The sequence below is a fragment of the Rhinopithecus roxellana genome, chromosome 3 (assembly GCF_007565055.1).
Source record: "Rhinopithecus roxellana isolate Shanxi Qingling chromosome 3, ASM756505v1, whole genome shotgun sequence".
Lineage (NCBI taxonomy): Eukaryota > Metazoa > Chordata > Mammalia > Primates > Cercopithecidae > Rhinopithecus > Rhinopithecus roxellana.
The window spans coordinates 111,888,693-111,913,233 of record NC_044551.1 but is presented as its reverse complement, the minus strand read 5'-3'; the positions used below and the strand labels follow the sequence as shown (position 1 = coordinate 111,913,233).

The 24,541-nt window shown below is 38.0% G+C and overlaps 1 protein-coding gene across 2 annotated transcripts in view; it reads left to right on the top strand.

Moving 5' to 3' along the window:
* KCNN2 (potassium calcium-activated channel subfamily N member 2) overlaps positions 1 to 24,541 on the top strand; it is a 443,065-nt gene that overhangs the window by 333,576 nt on the left and 84,948 nt on the right. For both annotated transcript variants that reach the window (XM_030928035.1, XM_030928036.1), the window contains one exon: positions 7,782 to 8,200. In XM_030928035.1, the coding sequence (XP_030783895.1) occupies positions 7,782 to 8,200 (419 nt within the window). The remainder of the gene's footprint in view (positions 1 to 7,781; positions 8,201 to 24,541) is intronic.

Sequence of the window (24,541 nt, the reverse complement as noted above, 5' to 3'; positions counted from 1 at the left end):
TTTTGTATTTTTAGTAGAGACGGGGTTTCATCATGTTGGCCAGGCTGGTCTCGAACTCCTGACCTCATGATCCACCCACCTTGGCCTCCCAAAGTCCTGGGATTTCAGGTGTGAGCCACCGCGCCCGGCCTAGGTAGTCTTTTGATCCTCACCTTCCTCCCACCCTCTACCCTCAGGTAGGCCCTGATGTCTATCATTTCCTTCTTTGTGTCCAAGCGTACTCACTGTTTAGCTCCCACTTAGAAGTGAGAATATGTGGTATTTGATTTTCTATTCCTGCATTGGTTCATTTAAGATAATGGCCTCCAGTCCCATCTACGCTGCTGCAAATGATATGATCTTATTCTTTTATGGCTGTGCAGTATTCCATAGTGTATATATACCATATGTTCTTTATCCACTCTACCAATGAAGGGCATTTAGGTTGATTTCGTGTCTTTGCTATTGTGAATACTGCTGCAGTGAATATATGCATGCGTGTGTCTTTATGGTGGAATGATTTATAATCCTTTGGGTATGTACTGAATAATGGGATTGCTGGGTCTACTGGTAATTCTGTTTTAAGTTCTTTGAGAAATCCATCAAATTGCTTTCCACAGTGGCTGAATTCATTTACATTCCTACCAGAAGTGTGTAAATATTCCCTTTTCTCTGCAACTTCACCAGCATCTGTTAGTTTTTTATTTTTTTGAAACAGAGTTTTGCTCTTGTGCCCAGGCTGGAGCGCAGTGGTACGATCTTGGCTCACTACAACCTCCGCTTCCTGGGTTCAAGTGATTCTTCTGACTCAGCCTCCTGAGTAGCTGGGATTACAGGCACACACCACAACACCTGGCTAATTTTTATATTTTTAGTAGAAATGGGGTTTCACCATGTTGGCCAGGCTGGTCTCGAACTCATGACCTCAGGTGATCTCCCCACCTCGGCCACCCAAAGTGCTGGGATTACAGGCGCGAGCCACCATGCCTGGCCACATCTGTTATTTTTTGACTTTGTAATAATGGCCATTCTAACTGGTGTGAAAGAGTATCTCATTGTGGTTTTGATTTGTCTTTCTCTGATGATTAGTGATGATGAGCATTTTTTTCATATGCTTGTTGGCTGCATGTATGTCTTATTTTTGAATAGAGTCTGTTCATGTCTTTGCCTACTTTTTAATGGAGTTGTTTGTTTCTTGTAAATTTGTTTAAGTTTGTTGTAGATGCTGGATATTAGACCTTTGTCAGAGGCATAGTTTGCATATATTTTCTTCCTTTTTATAGGTTGTCTGTTTACTGTGTTCGTAGTTTCCTTTGCTGTGCAGAAACTCTTTAGTTTAATTAGGTCCCATTTATCAATTTTTGTTTTTGTTGCAATTCCTTTTGGTGTCTTCATCATGAAATATTTTCCAGGTCCTATGTCCAGAATTATATTTCTTAGGTTATAGTTCAGGGTTTTTATTGTTTGGGGTTTTACATTTAAGTCTATAACACATCTAGAGTTGATTTTTGTATATTGTATAAAGAAGGGATCCAGTTTCAGTCTTCTGCATGTGGCTAGCCAGTTTTCCCAGTACCATGTATCAAATAGGGCATTCTTTCTTCATTGCTGGTTTTGTCAATTTTGTTGAAGATTGTAGATGCATGGCGTTATGTCTGCACTGTGTACAACTCTATATTTCTGCTCCATTGGACTTTATATCTGTTTTTGTACCAGTGCCATGCTGTGTGGTTTCTGTAGCCTTGTAGTGTAGTTTGAAGTTGGGTAATGTGATGATGCCTCCAGTAGTGGTTGTTGTTGTTGTTGTTGTTTTTTGTTTTGTTTTTTGTTTTTTTTTTTTTTGCTTAGGATTGCTTTGGCTATTCAGCTTTTTTTTTTTTTTTTTTTTTTGGTTCTATGTGAATTTTAAAATAGTTTTTTCTATTTCTGTGAAGAATGTCATTGACAGTTTGATATGAATAGCACTGATTCTGTAAATTGCTTTGGGCAGTATGGCCGTTTTAACGATACTGATTCTTCCTATCCATGAACATGGAATGCTTTTCCATTTGTTTATGTAATCTCTGATTTCTTTGGGCAGTGTTTTGTAATTTTCATCACAGAGTTCTTTCACCTTCTTGTTTGGTTGTATTCCTAGCTATTTTATTCTTTTTGTGGTTATTATGAATGGGATTGTGTTCTTGATTTGCCTCTCACCTTGAATGCTGTTGGTGTATAGGAATGCTACTGATTTTTATAGAGTAATTTTGTTTCCTGAAACTTTGCTAAAGTTGTTTATTAAATCATTGAACTTTTGTTCAGAGACTATGGAGTTTTCTAAGTATAAAATCATATCACCTGCAAACAGGGATAGTTTGACTTCCTCTCTTCCTGTTGGGATTCCTTTTATTTCTTTCTCTTATATGAATGCTCTGGCTAAGACTTCCTGTACTATGTTGAATAAGAGTGGTAAGAGAGGACATCTTTGTTTTGTGCCAGTTTTCTAGGGGAATGCTTCCAGCTTTAGCCTATTCAGCATGATGTTGCCTAGGGGTTTGTCATAGATTGCTGTTATTATTTTAAAGTATGTTCCTTCAATGTCTAGTTTGTTCAGGGTTTTTAACATGATGGCCTGTTGAGTTTTACCAAAAGCCTTTTCTGCATGTATTGACGAGATTGTGTGTGTTCAGGGTGGTATGGCCATAGACCTTTTCTGCATATATTGAGATGATCATGTGATTTTTGTTTTTACCTCTGTTTATGTGATAAATCATGTTGAATGATTTACATATGTTGAACCAACCTTGCATCCGAGAGAGAAAGCATATTTGATTGTGTTGGATTAGCTTTTTGATGTGCTGCTGGATTCTGGTTGCTAGTATTTTGTTGAGAATTTTTGCATCAACGTTCACCAAGGATATTTACCTGAAGTTTTATTTTTTTGTTGTGTCTCTGCTGGGTTTTGGTATCAGGTTGATGCTAGCCTCCTAGAATGAGACAGGGAGAAGTCCCTCTGTCTCAATTTTTTGAAATAGTTTCAGTAGGAATGGTATCAGCTCTTACTTACATTAATACATCTGATAGAATTTGGCTGTGAATTCCTCTGGTCCTGTGCTTTTTCTGGTTGATAGGCTTTTTATTACTGATTTCATTTTGGAACTTGTTATTGGTCTGTTCAGGCATTTCATTTCTTCCTGGTTCAATCTTGGGAGATTGTATGTTTCCAGGAATTTTTCTGTTTCCTCTGAGTTTTGTAGCTTTTGTGCATAGAGATGTACATAGTAGCCTTTGAGGGTTTGTATTTTTTTATTTATTTCTGTGTGGTTGGTGGTCATATCCCCTTTGTCATTTCTGATTGTGTTTATTTGGATCTTCTCTATTTTCTTTATTAGCCTAGCTAGTGTTCTATCTTATTTATTCTTGAAAATAGCCAACTCCTTGACTTGTTGATCTTTTATATGGTTTTTTGCTTCTCCGTTTCCTTCAGTTCAGCTGATTTTGGTTATTTCTTGTCTTCTATTGGCTTTTGGGTTGGTTTCCTCTTGTTTCTCTAGTTTCCGTAGGTGTGATGTTTTAAATTTGAGATTTTTCTAACTTTTTCACATGGGCATTTAGTGCTATAAACTTTTCTCTTAACACTGCTTTAGCTGTGACCCAGAGAATTTGGGATGTTGTAAGATCTCCAAACTTTATGTTCAATGCACTCATTGTCTGCATTTCCATGACAGTCCCCCATTTTAGGTGATAAGGTACCACAACCAATCAAATGCAGTAGAGCTTCCTAACTTTTATCCTTCCTTCCACACTTGCCCCTCTTCACCCTATTTTCCCCAGAGCAGTATGGATGAGCTCTTCAGGCTATAAATCAGATGACATCATTCCTCTGCCTAATACCCTTCAGTGGGTTCCCACTGGGCTTAGATTGAAATCCTGTCTGGATACCATGGTCAACAAAGGCCTGCTTATATGGTCCCAGTTGGTCTCTTCAAACTTATTTGCAAACTGATCTCCTTTCATGCTGCCCCTTGATCATTAAGTTTCAGCCACTCTGATGTTCCTTCATTTCTTCATGCATGCTAGGGCTTTTATAAAGCCCAGCGTGTTTACATGTGCTGTTTCCTGTGCCTAGAATATTATTCCCCTGGTTGTTTACATGACTGGCTTTTCTCTTAGTCCAGATCTTACATCAAATGGTACTTATCCAGAGGTTTTCCCTGATGACCGACCACATCTACTGTCATCTCTAATACATTATTCTCTGTTTCATCTCTTGTTTCATTCCTTCATAACAGTGTCCAACAGCATAATTACTTTGTTCGATCTCTTTAAGTCTGCTTTCTTGACTGTGTTGTTTGTCTTTCGTTCTTTTTTTTTTTTCCTAGCAAAAGTTAGTTTCACTGGGCAGATTCTCTGTTTGTCGTGCATGCTGCTGTATGGCTGGTATGTAGACCAATACCTGCCACATAGTATTTAGTATACTGGATAAATAAATGAGTAAACAAGCAACATTGAGGGTCAGGATTATGTAGAAAATACAAGTAAATATTTTTCCTCAATTTCAGCATTAAAATATATGTTATGATAAAATTAAAAAAAAATCATTTCAGGTGTTAAGACCGTTGATAGTAGAAAACAACTGTGTAATAGAACATTTTTCTGCAGAAGTTACCAAAGAGGAAAGTTATCTGGACTCTATGGAACTGCAAAATTATGCTGCTGCCATGACTTATTTTTTAGGTGAATGTGTCGTACATTCACTTGCATTATGCTTTGGTATTCTCAGCTTCCACAAGCACATTTAATTGATATTAGGACCTATCCAGTGATTAGGATAGTCACTGTTAACTAAGAAATAACAAGGAAATTTATTTATCCAGCATTTCTTATCCTCCACTAGGTAGACATGGAGTCTCACTAATGCGCAGGGGAGACAATCTTATGAAGAAGTTTTGTATTGTCCTTATGTGACAGCATCAATAAGAGACACATATGAGGATCATGGTGGAACAAAGGAGGGAGTTTCCAGATTTTTGTAGGGCATATACTGCATGCTAGAGGAGGTGATGTGGAGTTTGATCTTGAAGGAATACAAATTTGCTAGATGGAGGCTTTCCAGGCCATGGGACAGAATGTACAAAGACCCAGAAGCGTGATTAGGTGGTGTGATCTGGAATCTCCAACCATAGGGAGATGTGAGTAGAATAGTAGGCAATGAAGTTGGAGAGATAGGCAAAACCAGATTGCAGAATGGCTTGTATGCTATGGGTATAGATTAGATTTTACCCATCAGGCCATGGTGGGCCTTTGAATGGTGTTAATCTTGAATTACATTTTAAAAAGGTTATTAGAAAATGGAAGATGTTCTTCAATAGGAGGAATCTGGTAATGGAGAGTGAAGGATCAGACCACCCAGGGAAGTAGAGAGTGAGAGAAGAGTCAGAGAGGGACTCCAGTAGTGTGATGTTTAATATTGTGGGGACACATCCAAACCATACCAAGTAGGGACACAGAATGGAGAGAAAGACAGTGAGATCCTTAAGAGTTGCAGCAGATGGAAAAAGTAACATGTCACAGAAGCCAAGGAAAGAGGTAATTTTTAGGGAAGCAGGAATGCCAGAACAAATAAGATAATAATTCAGATGGAAGGATCAGATTTCATAATGAAGGTGTCTTTAGTGACCTTAGTAAGAGTAGTCTTGGTAGGCTAATGGGAGCAAGATCTGCCTGGAAGTTGTTTGAGAATGAAGTGAGAAAACAAACACAACCTAGACTAGGCATGGAGCCAGCCCTGGTTCTCTTTGTTTGGGTGTTTTGTTTTTAGTAAACAGTAGACGTTTGACTTTGTAGACTCTGCTGAGAGAAAAGAGGTACGGGAACTAGACTACAGGCTATTGATGCAGGAGAACTGGATTTTGGTGAAACATTGCTTTAGACACATGAAGCAAAAGAGAAGGGAAATAAGGAGGAAAGGGTGTGGCTGTAGGTAGGATTGTGGCTAAAGTATCAAATAGAGGGTATTTCCTCTGATACTGTGGGGAATGTGCATGCTGAGAAAAAGGGAAACAGTGGTGGCCCTCAAGGAAAACAACCCATGGTGGATGTGGGAATGATCACAGGGTGATTCTAAGTGTTCAACTGAGCTTGAAGACACAGGTGGGTGGTAGCCATAGGCCACCTGCAGCAGCCTGGATATCAGGTTCCAGACTGGGAGTTACCTGGACAGGATCACCTAAAGGTAAAGGGTGATGCTGCTGAGAATGGCAGTAGGATTATGGTTGAAGGAGTGAGACTCAATAGAGAGAACCAGCCCAGTTAGGGAAGTGAGCAGAGGGGTAATGAAAAGGGGGCTGAAAAAAAAAGAGAGTAGAGTGAGGTGAGAGGAGCAAGTGCATTGGGGAGAATGGAAGGAGGGCCAGTCCTAGAAGGAGGAGGCTATTTGTAAGCAGTATATCAGAGTGATAAATCCAGATTGATATTTCTTTATCAGATAAATACCTTGAAAGGTATTTATCTTGAGTTTGCAGTGTTGTCCAGAACATTATGGGGAATACCTTTATTGGAACTCAGCTGAGACTTTGCCACACAGCTTTTGACTATTTGGAGTCTTGGTGATTCTTAGCCCATTTGGAAGTGGATTTGATTTTTGCACACTGCCGGGTCATTCAGGGCCAAGTTTGGTGAAGAAAGTAGACAATGAAGCTGGATAATAACATTTTTGGTAAGAATGGAAATGTAGATTTAAAGAACAGTACTATTTTATTTATGTGACTTGTAATAGTCCCTGGTAGTAACTTCCAAAGACAGCAATGACAGTATCTTTGGAATATGTATAGCTTCTCAAAACAAAGGTCTTCCTAATACATGGGACTCTCAGTATGGCAGCATGGTTGGCATCCCTGGCTTCTGGGCCCTAAATGTCAGTATCCCTTGCAAGTCCTTGTGGCAGTCAGAAAAGCCATGACACATTTCCAAATGCTTCTGGTTGTCTCTAGACTGCCAGGGCCTGGAGGACTTGTTTACAGAGAGCCAGGGAAGAGAGGAAGATACTCTTTTCTGTCCCTTTTACTCTTTATCTATATATCTATTTATTTACTTTGCTTTCTCTCTGGTTTTTTCTTAAAAATTTTTGTTTGCTTTCATTTTGATTGTGGTGTGAGGAACGACAGAAACAGGAGGAAAAGGGGATCTTTATTAAATAAAGATTGGAAATAAATGAATAATTCAAGGGAAAGCTGTGGACAAATAGAAGAAAAGAGACAGAAACTAGAGTAGTTGTGGGGAAACTGGAAGAAATGTTTCTGCCACATTTGTCTGTGGTCTCTTGTGATTTTCTCTGAAGCCAAGAATGAGATTTCCTGTAAGAACGCTCATGTGTGGTTGCATTATAGGGTATAACTGATTGCAGAGGCACCCTAGATAGATTTCACTGAGAATAGAGTTAGAGTTGTGTAAGGCTTTAAATCCAGACTGAAAGAGGAAAACAACTTGTTACAAGGCGAGTCCATTTCGACTTCATCCGAGGGGGTTTCATAACTGACAGGTCCAAGCGCCTGTTTTAAAATGATGTTGTTTGTATGATTGTCCAGGAACGTGAACTTCAAAACAGTTTGAGCTCCTGAGTAGCAAGTTTTTAATTTAATTTGTACAAAATGAATACCAATACCCTTTACTAAAAATAGTGTACCTGGCTAGCATTGAAAAGTTATAACCTTTAGCTTGCCATGATTGCTAAAAGTCATCTGTTGTGTGTTTTTAAAATCTGCACTAACACTTGTGGACCATTCATGCCATACTGAAGCTGATTTTCTACTTTATTTTTTCAGTTGTTCATGGTGGACAATGGAGCAGATGACTGGAGAATAGCCATGACTTATGAGCGTATTTTCTTCATCTGCTTGGAAATACTGGTGTGTGCTATTCATCCCATACCTGGGAATTATACGTTCACATGGACGGCCCGGCTTGCCTTCTCCTATGCCCCATCCACAACCACCGCTGATGTGGATATTATTTTATCTATACCAATGTTCTTAAGACTCTATCTGATTGCCAGAGTCATGCTTTTACATAGCAAACTTTTCACTGATGCCTCCTCTAGAAGCATTGGAGCACTTAATAAGATAAACTTCAATACACGTTTTGTTATGAAGACTTTAATGACTATATGCCCAGGAACTGTACTCTTGGTTTTTAGTATCTCATTATGGATAATTGCCGCATGGACTGTCCGAGCTTGTGAAAGGTAAGTTTGTTTCTTTTCCTGAGAACGTAATTTACCATATGGTATCTTCACAAGTAAGAAAAAAAAAACATTTTAGACTTGAGACGTGTAGTGTCTCACTTTTGAAAATTTTGGATTCTCTGACAGGCTTCTTTGAAATGACTGTGACAAAAGTTTTCTGTAGATTTTTTTCATAGAGCAAATGCCTTCATGCTTGTGTATTTTCTTTCTAATTTGTTCAGTTTTCAGTAGAGGGCTGCGTTTATAATTTTGTGACAAAATTTGGAGACTTAGAAATTGTATAGGACACTTTTATTGGAAATATGAGTTTAATGGTAATACTGATTCATTTTCGTGCCTGATTGCTTATGAGCATTGTTTGTTGTTGAGACCGAAATCCTGTGAAACAGTGTTGATGCAAGATGCCTGGGCTTTAGGGAATATCTTAAAGTGGTGTGTTTGTTTTAGAGCTTGTTTATAATAGTGTTCAAATGATTACTTGATAGGAGGTTATGGGTATACATATTAGTTTTTATTGAACTTTCAACAATTAGTAAGAAGAGGCAATGTGTATTTGTGTTAATGTCTGAAGCGCTCTGGTGGTCTAGATCTAGGCATATATTCTCAGATTTCAGGAGTGGCTCAGTGATCTTAATCAGTTATACACTAAAATTGTTAACTTTGCCATTTAAGAAAAATAGACTTAAGACATAAACAGGAAGAGTTGTATAGTAATGGGTTACGGCGTACCCTCACATGATCTTGGTTAAGAAAATTCAAGTTGAAATTAACAATAGAGATACAGGAATGACTTAGAAATTTCTAGGAGTGTTGAAAGTTCAGATGTTAGTCTTTGTAGAATTTTTACTTTTTTTTTTTTTTTTGAGACGGAGTCTCGCTCTGTCACCGAGGCTACAGTGCAGTGGCAGGATCTTGGCTCACTGCAAGCTCCGCCTCCCAGGTTCACACCATTCTCCTGCCTCAGCCTCCCAAGTAACTGGGACTACAGGCGCCCGCCACAATGCCCAGCTAATTTTTTGTGTTTTTAGTAGAGATGGGGTTTCACCGTGTTAGCCAGGAGGGTCTCGATCTCCTGACCTCGTAATCAACCCGCCTCAGCCTTGCAAAGTGCTGGGATTACAGGCGCCAGCCACTGTGCCCAGCCAAATTTTTTTTTTTTTAATTTGGCTTTTGAAAGTCAAGGTTATACACTCAGATAGTTTAAGGAAGAAAAACTTATGTATGAGAGTTGCTGCAAAAAAAAAAAAATTATATATATATATATATATATTTATACATAGTGAACCCTGAACACCCCCCCAGCCCATTCCAGCTTTCCAGAAGCATTCACTTTAAATCTTTTTAGCCATTCTCTTGGTAACTGCTTTTCATATTTTTAAATAAAATTGCTTATGTTGCTGCATCTAGATTTTTTGTTGTTGTTTTGGAGCTATTAACTTCCTTCTGGGGAAGTCGGAGATTTTGCTTTTTTTTTGCGTATGTAAACACACTCTTTTCACAACTTCACCCCTCCCTGGAAAAGTGATTTTTATCTCCCTATCTCACAGTAAGATATATAAACCCTAAAATCTATATTCTATATTTACATTGTTGTTACTGTATAAACTGAATTTGTAGCTGAACAAGATAATATATCATAATCATTTTTCCTTTCCTGCACTTTTTTTTAATTTTTCCTGGAAAAAACAGTTGCCTCATTTTTTATTTGCTTAGTTTTCTGTATACTTATCACTAAATCATCTCTAAATTCTCTGACATTATATAAATACCTTTTACTCTTTTCAAATATATTCAGCAATTTGTCAATTTCACCTTGAAGAAATGACTCTTGGAACATTCTGACTTGCATCTCTATCATGTTGGGGACTTTCTTTGCCTTTTTTGTATGCTGAGTAGCCCCTTTCTTCAACCCCATTTCACCTTCTTTCTTCATTCTTTATTTTGGTAGAATCTGTCTTCCAGTAGTTTTGAAGCAAAGGTAGTGTATAAGAGAGATATTTTTGAGATCTTGCAGATATGGGAGTCCATAGTCTTCTCTCATGCTTAATTGGTAATCAGCTGGATATAAAACTCTAGATTGGAAATCACTTTCCTTCAGAATATTGAAGGCTCCATTTTCTTCTGTATTCAGGGTCTAGCAGTCTGATGCCATGCTCCTTTTTTATTTATTTATTTCTTTTTCTGGAGGCTTTTAGTATTGGTATTCTAAAATTACACAAGGATGTATCTTGGCATGTGTCTATTTTAATCCATGGTACTGGGAACTTGGTGGACCTGTTCAATCTCGAAATTTCATGTCTTTCAATTTTTGGAGACTTTTCTGAATTATTTAATGATTTTTGTTCCTATTTTCTGTTGTGTGGATAATGGCCCTCCTATATTATTCCCTAATTTTCTTATTCTTTGTTTATAGTTTTACATTTGTTTTTGCTGTATATATGGAAGATAACTCCAATTTATCTTTCAGACTTTCAATTGGAATTTTATTTCTTCTATATTGAGTATTAATTTCCAGTGTCTAATTTTTGATCCCTGAATGCCTTTTTTAAAATAGCATCATGCTTTTCTTTCACAGAAACTTTTCTCTGGAGATGTTAATCATAACTTTTTGAAGTTTTTTTCTCTTTGCATTTTGTTTCCTCAAAGGTGCATTTTTCTTTTGTTTTGGCTTCTGTTTTAGGAGCTTTTCGTACACATTTCAAATTTGTCAACTGTAGGCTTCATTAAAGGGTGATTTGATTGGGGGACATAGAACACCATTTTCAATACCTTTATATATTTTGTGTCTTCTCTGACCATCTGACCAATGCATCAGAGGTCTTTTCTGCTCTCCTGCCATGAAAGCAGAAGTCTGAGGTGACAGCGTCTTGGGAATTGAAACACAGGGCAAAGAAGAGGTCTCAGCAGTTACTGTGCAAGCATTTGCTTGTTCTCCTGGTATCAGTACAGTAGCTTGCTATCTCCGGTGTCTGATGTCCTGCAGTTGGTCCACAGACCTTGTGTTTTACTGTCTCCAGATAATAGATTTTCAGACTTCTGCCAGGTTGCCAAAGAACAGTTAGTGTTTCTACAAAGCAGAAGAGGACATCTATGTGTCTAACTGCTTCTATGCCTTTTTTGAACCTATCATCCCATTCGAAGCTCTATGGTTATCCCCACCTGCAGAGGTACTGGTGCCAACAGTGCCTGAGTCATGGGTGAGGGGGTTGGCTCTTAGTGCACATGCGGTTGCCTCTTGGTTTTTCACCACTATTGCCATAGATTGCTGCATTCTCATGTCATGTAAGTCAGTGGCCATCTGTGGATTGGCTGTCTAGCTTGGTTTTTTTTTTTCTTACTACTCTTTTGTCATTCATTCTTGTTGTCCTTATGGGTTTATGCTTCTTTGCTGTCTGCTTGTTTTAGTGTTATTTATAATCATTTTAAGGTTGTTAAGGGAAGGAGCTGAGGCCAGCATGTTTGTTGAGCCCACCTGCTTATACCAGAAATTTTGTAGTGACTAGTTTTTAATATCATGTCTCTAAACCTTTTTTAGAACTCCTCCGGATAACTATGCCATTTGAGAGATTAACGTTTTCTTTTTAAAGAAAGGTAGACTCCTTATGGTAATGCTTTGTTTCCTAGCAATCATGGTATTTAGAGGCTTATGATATTTTCTGGAGCAGATGTACCTTATGATGGTTGAAGAATAAATATGCAAAACTCTAGTTGACATACCTATTTATTTTGTAAAGATAAGCCCTAATTAAAAATTATGCATAACAATGTAACAATGAGGGAAACAGCCAGGTCTAACAATATAGACATCTCCATGGGTGCTCTCTAGTGCATCTGCTTCCAGAGGCCAATTAAGAGAGCCTCAAAATTGTGCACATGCCATACATTTTCTTTTCAAAAACAGTTCATCTTAGCTGTTTTAACCCATTATCACTAAATACAGAATGCCAAAGGCAAGCTGTGCCACATTTGCGTAGCAGCCCCAAGTCTGTGTGTTTTTTAATATGCTCAGATTGTGAGGTGATGACCATTCCTGTTTCCATGTAAAGAGGCAATCAAAGGTGAAAACTGTTCATTTCATAGCAAGAATGAGAGTGTGTAGCCAGCAGGTACATAAAGGAAACAAATCTGTGACAGCGTGGTGGGAAGAGACAGAGGCCAAAACTCTGGATTGGGACACTGGGATTTAGTCCCAGTTGTGTAATGTAGGGGCTGAGTGACCTCAGGCCAAACATCTCGGGTCTTTTTGCCTTAGATTATTCATTTACCAGCTAAATGGTTTGTTAAGACTTCTTCCCAAGGTGATGTTTCATCATTACACAAATGTGTAAAAGAAAGAAAAATTATTAACCAACATTGTGTTAATAGGAGATTTTCCACATTTGGTTTTTATTAAACTTCCCATTTTACTGCACAAATTCTCCAGATTGTGATTTGTAAGATACAAAGGTAAAAAAAATTTTTTTGTTTTTCCATAAATTTGCAATTTGGAACATGATGTCATCAGCATCTTACACTTCCTTGATGATTGTTTTCTGACCCCTTTTTTCCCCTGTTATGTGAAGTTTGCAATACCAAATATAACACACAGCTTTTCTATTTATTTGGTTTAGGATTTGGATTTGAATGAATCCTACCAGTTCCATCTTTGGTCCATCCAAGCATCCTCTCCATGTAAAAAGGGGAGATTCACATCTGATAGAAATTTATATTTTTAGTTAATTAGAATCTAAAAAGAGACTTAGAGTTTTGGACTTTTTTAAAAGGAAAGAGCGAGAGAAAAAGAGAAACAGCTTTCTAGAGAAGTTTGCATTAAAAACCTATTCCTGTCCTTCTAGGAGCACAAGATTCGGGATTTCTAGAAGTTTCTAGAAATTTTTCTGTACTAATGGGGACAGCATCCTATGGGAGGCATTTATTCCTTGTGGTGTTATATTCCCTGGCATATCATGCACCTCTGAAATTTTTTACCTGTGGGTAATAAAAATTCTCTCTCTTCTTTTTTTTTTTTTTTTTGGTGACTGACAGGAGGAAGCAGAGAAGCAAGAATCTAGCATTATTTCTGTGGCCTGCATTTGTTAATAAGCAGCTTCCCCAGACCAGACCACAGTAATCTACTCTTTCTCTGGTTATGATTTGGCTTTGTGTTAAGGTAGGCATTAGTCCCAGGAAAAACGCTGTCCTCTGAAGCAGCCCGAGAAGTGTGGCCTGGTGCTGCTAAGCGATCTCATGTTCATGGGGTCCCAGGCCAAGGCATTTAATCAGAATGTATTAGGAGAAATTTCAGGAACATTTATGTTTTAGAAGAAACCTGAAACACAGAGCTTGGGGTCCTGAAAATTGGGAATTATCCAATCCTGACTTGTACTTTTTGGGACTTCTCTAAGATAGCATAAATAGGCAGCTATTCACCCCAAAGTGTGTTTTACTGGGCACAGTTTCTGAGCAAGAATAGTAGCTATTTTGCAAGAGGTAGAACTGGATATTGTGGGTCAGTGCTGTGTTACACAAAGAAGGAGTTTGGTTTCTTTTTCACTGTAAAAGTTCTCAGAGCATTTAATGTATGTATATGCATTAGAAATACCTAAGAGGGGAAAGGAGTATTTATTTGGCCATGCTCTCTGGGAAACATACTTGACATATGACAATACTGAAGTTTTGGAGATAGAAAGGAATTGAACTTTCTGACAACAGTTTGGAAATTCAAAATAATGTTTCTGTGTTCAATGGAATCTTTTCCTTTTTGACATAGTTTTGTAATTCTGTGGTAGGGGGCCAAATTGAGGATGGAAAGGAATAGAGAGCAAAGGTGAGTTAGGAATTTAGGTGGTAGTGTTCCCAAGCAGAAAAGCAAACATTGTGATAATACGTAATAAATTGGAGATTCCAGGTAATGTTTGGAATGGAAAAGAGTCATTTGGTTAAAAAAGTGGCCAACAGTTGTCCTTTCTGGTTTTTTTTTTTATTATTATTATTATTATTATACTTTAAGTTCTAGGGTACATGTGCATAACGTGCAGGTTTGTTACATATGTATACTTGTGCCATGTTGGTGTGCTGCACCCATCAACTCGTCAGCACCCATCAATTCGTCATTTATATCAGGTATAACTCCCAATGCAATCCCTCCCCCCTCCTCCCTCCCCGTGATAGGCCCCGATGTGTGATGTTCCCCTTCCCGAGTCCAAGTGATCTTTTCCCATTATTTTATCTCTCAGGGCACTTAAATATTTATTAACCAGGTATCATTTGTTAAGAGGGAACGTTTTCTAAAAATGACTTAACAATAGATTGCTCTTTTTGAAAGTAGACAAACTGGAGAGGCATAATGCAACTTTTGAATAGCTCTGAATAATCTAAACTGCATTTTAGATGAATAAAGAATAAATTCTCGTCATCACTGAAAACTAATAGATGAAGATAAATTTGCATAGAGAACCTGAGGAATAGAGACTTCAATTTCAGTTGTGTTTAGAATCTACTCTTCAGTGTCTCGGCCGGGCGCGGTGGCTCAAGCCTGTAATCCCAGCACTTTGGGAGGCCGAGACGGGCGGATCACGAGGTCAGGAGATCGAGACCATCCTGGCTAACACGGTGAAACCCCGTCTCTACTAAAAATACAAAAACTAGCCGGGCGAGGTGGCGGCGCCTGTAGTCCCAGCTACTCGGGAGGCTGAGGCAGGAGAATGGCGTGAACCCGGGAGGCGGAGGTTGCAGTGAGCTGAGATCCGGCCACTGCACTCCAGCCCGGGCGACAGAGCGAGACTCCGTCTCAAAAAAAAAAGAAAAGAATCTACTCTTCAGTGTCTTAAAAGTATATTTTGTTCTTTCATTAGAATAATCCAGGTAGATTTCACTCTGTTTTTTTGTCACCCTGTCACTAATACTCTCCTATGTTGTATTATTTTGTTTTCGTTTTTAATTTCCTGGAAGATGATTCCTGAAATGCAGTTGAAACATACTTTATTATTATATGGTCTGTTAGAGAAGCAGAACCAAGAGGATATAGATATAAATATATGAGAGGGGATTTATTAGGGGAATTGGCTCACAGGATTATGGAGACTGAGAAGTCCCAAGGAGAGGCCGTCTGCAAGCTGGAGACAGGGGATGCTGGTATTGTGGCTCAGTCCAAGTCCAAAAGCCTCAGATCCAAGGAAGCCAGTGGTGCAACTCTCAGTCCAAAGCTGAAGGCCTGTGAATTCAAAGAGATGCAGATGCAAGTTCTGGAGTCCAAAGGCTGGAATGCCTGAAGTTCTGATGTCCAAGGACAAGAGAGGAAGAGTGTCCCAGCTCCAGGAGAGAAAGAGAGAGGAACTCACCTTTTCTCTGCCTTTTTTGTTCTCTCCTAGCCACCAGCCAGGATGGTGCTCACCCACATTGAGGTTGGATCTTCCCCACTCAGTTCACTGACTCACACACCCGTCTCCTTTGGAAACACCCTCACAGACACTCAGAAATAATGCTTTACCAGTTCTCTAGGTATTCCTTAATCTAGTTAAGTTGACACCTAAAATTAACCATCACATATGGTATATTGTGGAATATTACAGTCAAATCATGCCCCATAATAAAACTACATACAACATAAGTTTTATATAAAATAACTGCTTTTAGCACAAGGATTGGTTATGCCTTCTGACATCAGTAGTATGAAGGAGTTGCTAAGGGGAAGCTCCTGTGGGATGAGAGAATATCCCGTTTTGTAACTAGACAGATTTCTAGTCTCTTAGCACTATTTTGTAGAGGATATGAAATCTGGGGTCCCAGTTTCTCTATATCCCTATAGAGAATATGTAATTTGGGGTCCCTCTTGCATATGGAATATGGACATTGAATATAATTTTGTACATACTAAGTTAAAATGAATACTCTTGTCTCTGAGCACCAATAAAACAAAAAAATGGATGGTAGTTGTTTACATCTGGTAACCTAATGTAGCATTGCAGTGGATGTCTTTTAGTAACTCAGTATTAGTCTGTTGCTCTAACACTATGTGCGTTCATTACTTCTTTGTAGAACATGCTTTTAAATGAACTAAGTTTCAATATGTGATCAACTCTGTATAGAGTTCTTAAATGATCTGTGTTCTAATTTTCAAGTTTTCCATTTCAAAACAGTTTCAGTTGGTTTTTGTCTGTTTATATAACATAAACCAGTTGTCATGGAGGAAGGGATGAATGGCATCTGAAAGTTTCACTTGTTCTATTTGTGGTTTTTTATTATTTACATAGGATGAATGTGAAATAGGGAGCTACATATTAAAGTGCTAGCTCATTTTCCTGGTCTGCCAGCCATGATTTTATTTTGTATTTTCAGGAGAATCACCCAGAGGCCTACTCTTTTTCCAGCACTGGCCATTAGAGGTGCCAATTTCCTGATGATTTACTTGAATTTGAAACATGTTACTTGGGATCAAGTTTCTTTAGTAGTTGTAAAAGTAGTCATAAAATATGCATTGGAATGTTGGGAAAATATATCCACCTTGATTTATTACGGAATATTGGATAATTATTGGATAATGAGATTATTTCTTACCACTTGAAGACTCAGCTGTTGCCAAGTAAACTCTAAGCATTTCATCAATGGATTTGTAATTTGTGGTTGACGGCAATGTAATACTTTGTAAACTTATACTTCCAAGTGGGTCTGATTCATACATACAGATATAGCATTTTCAGGCTCATAAATGAGTCATAACTTTAAAATGGGCCCTTTCAAGTTATAAAAGTCGGCAGTTTGAAAGCATTCATCCTGCATCTGTGACTTGCAAAACATCAATGCTAAGTATAATGTTTGCCAAATAAATTGGTCATTAAAGTCTTATGGAAAGAAAATCCAGTACTTTCTCAAATTCAATTTTCTCTTCTTTCTTATGTAGATGTGCTTTTTGTTTTGTTTTGTTTTGTTTTTTGTAGTTTTATTTTTTGAGTTGGAGTCTTGCTTTTGTGACTCAGACCGGAGTGCAGTGGTGCAATCTCGGCTCACTGTAACCTCTACCTCCTGGATTCAAGCGATTCTCCTGCCTCAGCCTCCCAATAGATGGGACTACAGGTGCCCACCACCATGCCTGGCTAATTTGTAATGTATTTGAAGTAGAGACAGAGTTTCACCATGTTTGCCAGGCTGGTCTTGAACTCTTGACCTCTGGTGATCCGCCCACCTCGGCCTCAAAGTGCTGGGATTACAGGCGTGAGCCACCATGCCCGGCCTTGTTTTTATTTTTTAACTTTTTTTGGTCTACCTCCTGAGAGAATAATGAGGAGTAATATTTGTTGGCAAGGGGCTTTGAGATCCTAGTTTAAAGCAAGCAGATTGAAAATACCAGCAGTGTTAAATTCACGTAGAAAAAAACATGAAAAGCTCTGCATCTCAGGAATTCAACCTCAGTGATCTCATAGTCAGTTCATTATGGTCCTCCTCATCCTGTCACCCATGCTGATGTACATATTTCGTGGAATAGAGATCCTAAGTGTCTTCTGACTTTGAAAATTCCTGTAATTATCCATATAGTACATTAGACAGCATGCATGTGTGCACTTCTGGGCAGCATTCTAATGTAATTCAGCTTCCAAACGACTGGGCCAGATGAAAAGAAGGAACATAAAGTCTAAATGAAAACATGCTGACATTCAAGCCATTTTGTCTTTAAGAAAATTAATACATTTCTTGGACATAAATCGGGCTTGGTTGGAGAAAATACAAGTGTTTCCTACTTCCTGCTGGATTTGCTGCATTGTACTTTTTTAAATTTTATACCCTTTATTTTAAAATGTTTCCTTAATTGTATTAAAATAACCATAGAAATGCAAGACAAAAGTGTCTTTACATGCCATAAAATGTACAACTTTTAAACATTTGCTGAGCTTGGACAGATCTGCCTTCTATTATAATGTTAAGCTTTTATAACCTTAGGCCATGTTAATGGACTCGCTTACTATTATGAGAATTGAATGGAGAATGAGGTAGATTTTAGTACTGTATCCCCAAGCTGGTGTCAGGTAATAAAGCACCTACTGTCTTTCAAGGGAGCCTCTTGGCTTGAGTCTCTTTGGAGGGACTATGTGAACTGTTTCTCCACTGCTTGCTGACTAGTAGAGCGATATCTAGTCTATGGATGGTTCCTGAGGCACTGCGGAGAGGGGCATCAGTCTGTCCCACCCTGCTAGTTCCAGTGCTGTTTTGTCTCTCATTCAGAATCCCATGGGTCAATAAGTAGTCTGATCACTGTCAAATAATTAGGGACACTGAAAAAGGCCCAGTCATCAGATATTTAAACCATAGTGTGGTGGTCAAGTCAAAGCCATTTCGAGTTTGTGGCCATTATTCAGTGATTGATTGGTGAATAAATATTATAATTTAAAAACTTTATGTAGAATTTTATCATGATTTTTGGCTACAGTGTAAAAAGAAAAAAAGGATCTTTGTCATTTTTTGAAACAACTTTATTGAGGTATAATTTATGCACCATAAACTCCACCTATTTAAAGTCTACAAGCCAATAATTTTAGGGGCTATGCAACCATCACTACAATTCATAGTGAACATAGTGAACATAATGATTAGAACAGTTCTATTACCCTCCAAAACTTTCATAATCCCTGTGCCCAATTGCAGTAAATCCGTGCTCCCTCCTGCAGTCTTCCAGGTGACCACTAATATGCTATCTGTCTCCATAGATTTGCCTTTCTAAGGCTGTTATATTAATTGAATCAAATAATATATAGTCTTTTACATCTGGTCTTTTTTACTTAAAGATTTTGATGTTTGCCTATGTTGTAGTATGTATTGAAGTTTGTTCCTTTTTATTGATGAATACTATTCTGTTGTAAGAATATGCTACAATTTGGTCACTCATTCACCAGTTGATCTACATTTAGTTTGTGTTTTGTTTTTGGCTACTAGGAATAGGGTTGCTGTGAACTTGTGCACACAGTTCTCTGGGTGAACATTTTTTTTTTTTTCTCTTAGGTAGCCATCTAAGAGTATTTAATTTTACAAACCCACCAGCAATCAGCAGTGTATGAAGGTTCCAGTTTTATCACATCCTTGACAACATTGTCAGTTGTGTGTGTGTGTGTATATTAGATCATACATATGTCATATCTGGATATGGATATATAGAATGCCAGTGTGTCTGTTTATACCCATATGCGTATGTCTTAATGTGTGTATATAAACATACAGAAATATGTGGTCTTAATATACATTTATTTATAGTCTTATAATCATTCTAGTGAGTATAAAGTGGTATCTTATTGTGGTTGTACTTTGCAATCCTCTAATGACTAATAATAATGGTGAATATCTTTTATGTGATCATTAGTTCTTTGTGTATCTTCTTTGGCAAAATGGCAATTCAAATTGCCTGTTTTTAAACTGGGGCATTTGTCTTATTAAATTTTAAGAGTTCTTTGTATATTCTGATTACTAGTATTTTATCAAATATATGATTTGCAAATATTTTCCATGGCTTGTGTTTTAATTTTCATTCTCATTGTTTTTGAATGTGCTGAGGCTATGTACACTTGGCTTTCTCTAAGTCAGTCTTGCCTTGCCTCCCAAAGCCATGCAGGAAAAAAGCCAGCTACACACACACAGCTGTCTGTGAGCTCTTTGAAGAGGCTTAACTCCCTTGTTCAGTTCATGCTTCACATGCCTCTCCTTGCTGCCCTTTTCCTACCCTGAACTCTTTCTTTTCTAGTAACCACTATTTTCTAGTAACAGCAAAGAGAGGAAAGAGCAAAAAAAGAGTGTTTTTCAGTCCTGCTTTAAAAGTCTTTCTAGTTCTTGCATTGCTTTGATGGTTGTGGTAGCTATGAAAAAGGAAGCCCAGAGAATATCTGTCATATTTTCACTTAGGATTAAGTGTTCCTGAATTGCCTCCAATGGGAATTTTAAGATTCTTTTTATTTTCTCTCCTAGTTGAGGTAGTAATTTGTTTTGATTGATCCACAGCTTTCTTGATGACCAAAAGCAAACATATGTAATGTGTCTGACCCTGTTTTAGGGATGTAGCTAGACATTGTGACAAACCAAGCTCCTCCCTCCCTTTTAGGTGACCTTGCTGGGTTTTGTGACCGTCCACAGTCATCACTTTGGAAGGACGATGCTCTAGCCACAGGCTGCTTGACCAGATGATGACTCTGTGACCGCGACCATTCTTTGTACTGTGCTTTGTATCACAGTGACAGGATATTATAGTACAGCTCATAGGGATGTGGCAGTTGATTTTGACATACGATATTCTCAATACCGCAGGAGCAAAAGATGTTTGAGTGACTACTGTCTAATATCTTTGCCTTCACATCTCTGCTCATGATTTAGTCTTCTAAAAGCTTTCTGTGTCATATAAAATATACTGTTTCAGTTTATTAAATTGTATTTAATATTCTAACAGAAGACATAATTTAAAAATAAGATTTTGCAGACTTTTGGTATTTAATGTTGTGGTTTTAGAACTTCATATAAAACCTCATGTAAGAATCATGGTTTTTAAATATGAACGTCACAAAGTAAGGCACATATTATTTAGAACAATTTATTAGCAGAAAATATCTTTTATATCAGTGATCATGGGGAAAATTAAATTTAGTGACTTTCTTGCTTTAAAGAAATGATTGTGATTGAGCATATTAGTAATTATAAACTCCTGTTTTGGAACAAAACTGGGTTATACTAGGCATATGTGGAGAATCATCCTAAATGCCCACTTGGTATTATTTGGAATAACAACTTTTATACCAGAGGGCATCTTACGAAATGAAACATCCAGTAGAGAAAGATCAGTAATTTTAATCTGGTTTAAATATTAATCTGCTTTTGTCCTAGAGGACATAATGTTATCAAATAAAATACCCAATATAAAAAGATCAGCTTTGGTCGTTAGTTTTAATCTAATTTAATGGTGATCAGCCCTTAGAATTTCTGGCTTACTACATGACTGCAAGGGAAGGAGTATTCTTATATTTATTGTCGTTATGATAATCTGCCTACTGTGCTTTCTACTATTTAGTAAGGTGTTTGGTTGTTTTGTTTTATATTGTTTTTAAGATGGGTTCTGAGAAGTTTGGAGGTGTCAGTGTGAAGTGAAAAGCCACTCTGCTAGGTTTTTTTAATCCCTGTTTAAAGATTCCATTTTTGAAATATCACACTGATATCTTTTTTGTTCCTCCTCTTATCCATCATTCGCCTACTGTATCATCTAGATCTCTGTTCTTTCAGCCCTACCAAGGTCACTGGCATTTATTGTGATGCAGGTGCCTGATAGATAGTTGGGTGGTAAAAGGGATGAAGGTGCAACAGTAGGCAGGTTTGATGTGGTCAGAAAAAGAACCAGGGAGACTGTAGTCAGTAGTCAGTGGTGTAGTTGCTTGAAACTTTTGTCTGGCTCTGATTTGGTTAGGAGATGAGTTCTCTCTGCAGGTCAAAGGTGTTCATTAAGTGCTTATGGTATTCTATACCATGTAAAAATGGGGTACAAAAGCCTCATCTGAACCAAGCTCCTCCATGGTAGAAGGGGTATTTGATACTATCTGAATAGCCACAGAGCCCAGAGCCTTCTAATATCTGGGTCAGATAAAACCTTACAAGTCATCTAATCCTATCAGGCCAAGAGGAACACTAACTGCTGTCATTCCATGAGGACTTGTGGGGTAAATGTTTCTGCACAGATGTGTACCTATCAGTTATAGCAATAGAAGAATGCTAATTAACACTTAATGAGGGACTTAAAGTGTTGAAATTTAACCCTACAAAGGGTCGTTATGAAGAGGATTACTAATGGGAATATTATCTATTAAATGTGAAAATAATTCTTACATCTTTATTTTATCTGGTTCATTTGCAAGTACTCAGGGTTTTACCATTTAATAAGTTAACAAAGGTTAATAAGGAAATCTGCATTAATTTAAAATTTCTGTGATTCAGGAGCAAAAATAGCACTTACTGCATATCTGAAAGACTGCAGACAAATTGGTCTTGGAAATCTAAAGCCTGCCTTATGTGCTGGACTGACAAGAGGAGGGCTTCACAGAAACGTGACAGTCATGGTTCAGCACTGCTTGAAACCCTTCTCTGTGTTCAGCCTGGAAGTATTTCCATTTACTCTGCTGGAGCACACAGACTTCAGACAGAGTTTTCTTCATCTTTTATCTTGGATGTTGCCTTACGGGCTCTCAGCAACTATGCAGCTGCCATCATTGTCTGAGATTTGCAATGGGGCAAGTGGGGCTGGTGGGGAGTGGGGGGGCCTTGGCAAGCAAGGGAACCCTGTTCTGAGGCAACAGTAGTGACAGAGCTCCAAAGTTTTTGTGACTGTTGTAACCCTTAAAGCAGCATTTCAACTTTCCTTTCATGAAACTGTCCATGTGCTAAGATCACTGCCACTCAACTTAGGTCCTGCTGTGCATTTAATTTCTTGGGTATTTCCTGAAAGCCTCACTAATAGGAATAGCAATCTAGCATTTCTCCTTTTGGAAATGCACTCTGCAAATGCTGCTCACTAAGGTCTGCAGAACTTCTGCTAATCCGCACCACTGCATCTGGGAAAAAAAGGATCATGAGTTTTAAACCCCCATGTTTCACTTCCTCATACAAGCATATCTTCAAGTAACCACATAACTGAATGTGTCTGAGTAGACTAAATTTGAAAGTCAAGAACATAAGAATTTTTTTTCATAGCTCTTTATCCAGTTTAACTTTTTATTAGAGATTTTATCTGGTTTAGACTGTGTCTTAATTTGTGCTTCTTATTGATAATGTTTTGTAGGGAAAAATAGCAGCAAGAATTAAGAAAATGAAAATATTCTTTTTAGTGTGGTATGCTAGTTAAAGCAGGGGTTGGTAAACCATGGCCCTTGAGCCAAATCTGGGCCACCACTTGTTTTTGTAAAGCCTAAGAGCTAAGAATAGTTTTTACATTGTTTTTATTGTTTTGGGGAAAAAGAGAATATGTGATAAAGACTATACGTAGTCTACAAAGCCTAAAATATGTATTACCTAGCCTTATGCTGAACACGTTTGCCAACCTCTTATCTAAAGTAGCATCATTTTGTCAAATTTGTTTTAAGTACAGTGTGACAAAGCATTTTAAAATTTTTACTTTGGGGTCAGACAATGGATTTCTATTTGTTATAGCTTAAATCTGGAGGTACCACCTCCTGCCAAATAATTACTATAATATCTTTAGAACTACATATAAACTACTTTTGGTACCAGTGATCAAACATTGACATTGGTTCCAGTGATGATAGGTGCAAGTACCATACTCAGTAACCTAAGTCTTTCTGACTAGTACTAGCTAGATGCATGAGTAATTTATTTTTACATATACTAAATAAAAACTACCTTATTGGCCTGTGCAGTGGCTCATGCCTGTTATCCCAGCAATTGGGAGGCCAAGGTGGGAGGATTGCTTTAGGCAAGGAATTCAAGACCAGACCCCCATCTCTGCAAAAGTTAAAAAATAAAAAAGTATCTGGGTGTGGTGGCATGTGCCTACAGGCCCAAGTACTTAAGAGGCCGAGGCAGCAGGATCACTTGAGCCCAGGAGTTTGAGGCTGCAATGAGCTATGATCATGAGTCTATACTCCAGCCTGGGAGACAGAGTGAGACCTTGTCTCAAAACAAAGCTACCTTCTCCATTCATCTACAGAGAATGCAGTTAGATATGAAAGAATTGCTCTGATCTCTTGAGGAATCTGTTCTCCTGGATTTTAACTTTGTTGACCTCGGGTAACATCAGTACAACACTGAGTCATTAGGAAATCTAATCTGAAAGCTGTGGAGGAGCAGGTCTTGGGACGGACTTGGAACATCAGCCTCCAAAACGTAGTCATTGGACATTGGCGGAATGCCTTTCCTTTGACTAGGGAAATAATGTAAAATCTTTTTGCAATATCTCTCCCTGCAGCATGTAAACTGAGCTATGCAAAAAGCAGGGCAGTTTTAAGGATAAAATAACCTTTATTGCTACTGTTTAGTGGAGTACTATAATAAAATATCCTGGTTGCCTTTGTCCCTGGTCTCTGCTTTCAAATGCAGGGCTGCTTCTACCAAGTAAAGCCTGTGTTACTTAACATGGGAGAAATTGACCAGCAAACGATTAAAATAATTCCTGTTTGATTTTCTAATAGGAATCCCTACTAAGACCTCTTATGAAGTTTGCCTGTTATCTGTCTTAAGCAATACTACCTTTTCCATAAACAATGTTCATTCCTTAGAAGAGTATAAAGGAAGAAGCTATAATTTGTCTACGATAGCAGATATCAGAGACAATGTCATGTTTGTGATAACATTTTTACTTTAAATTAAGAAAGCATTCACAGAACATGTTTTATTGGC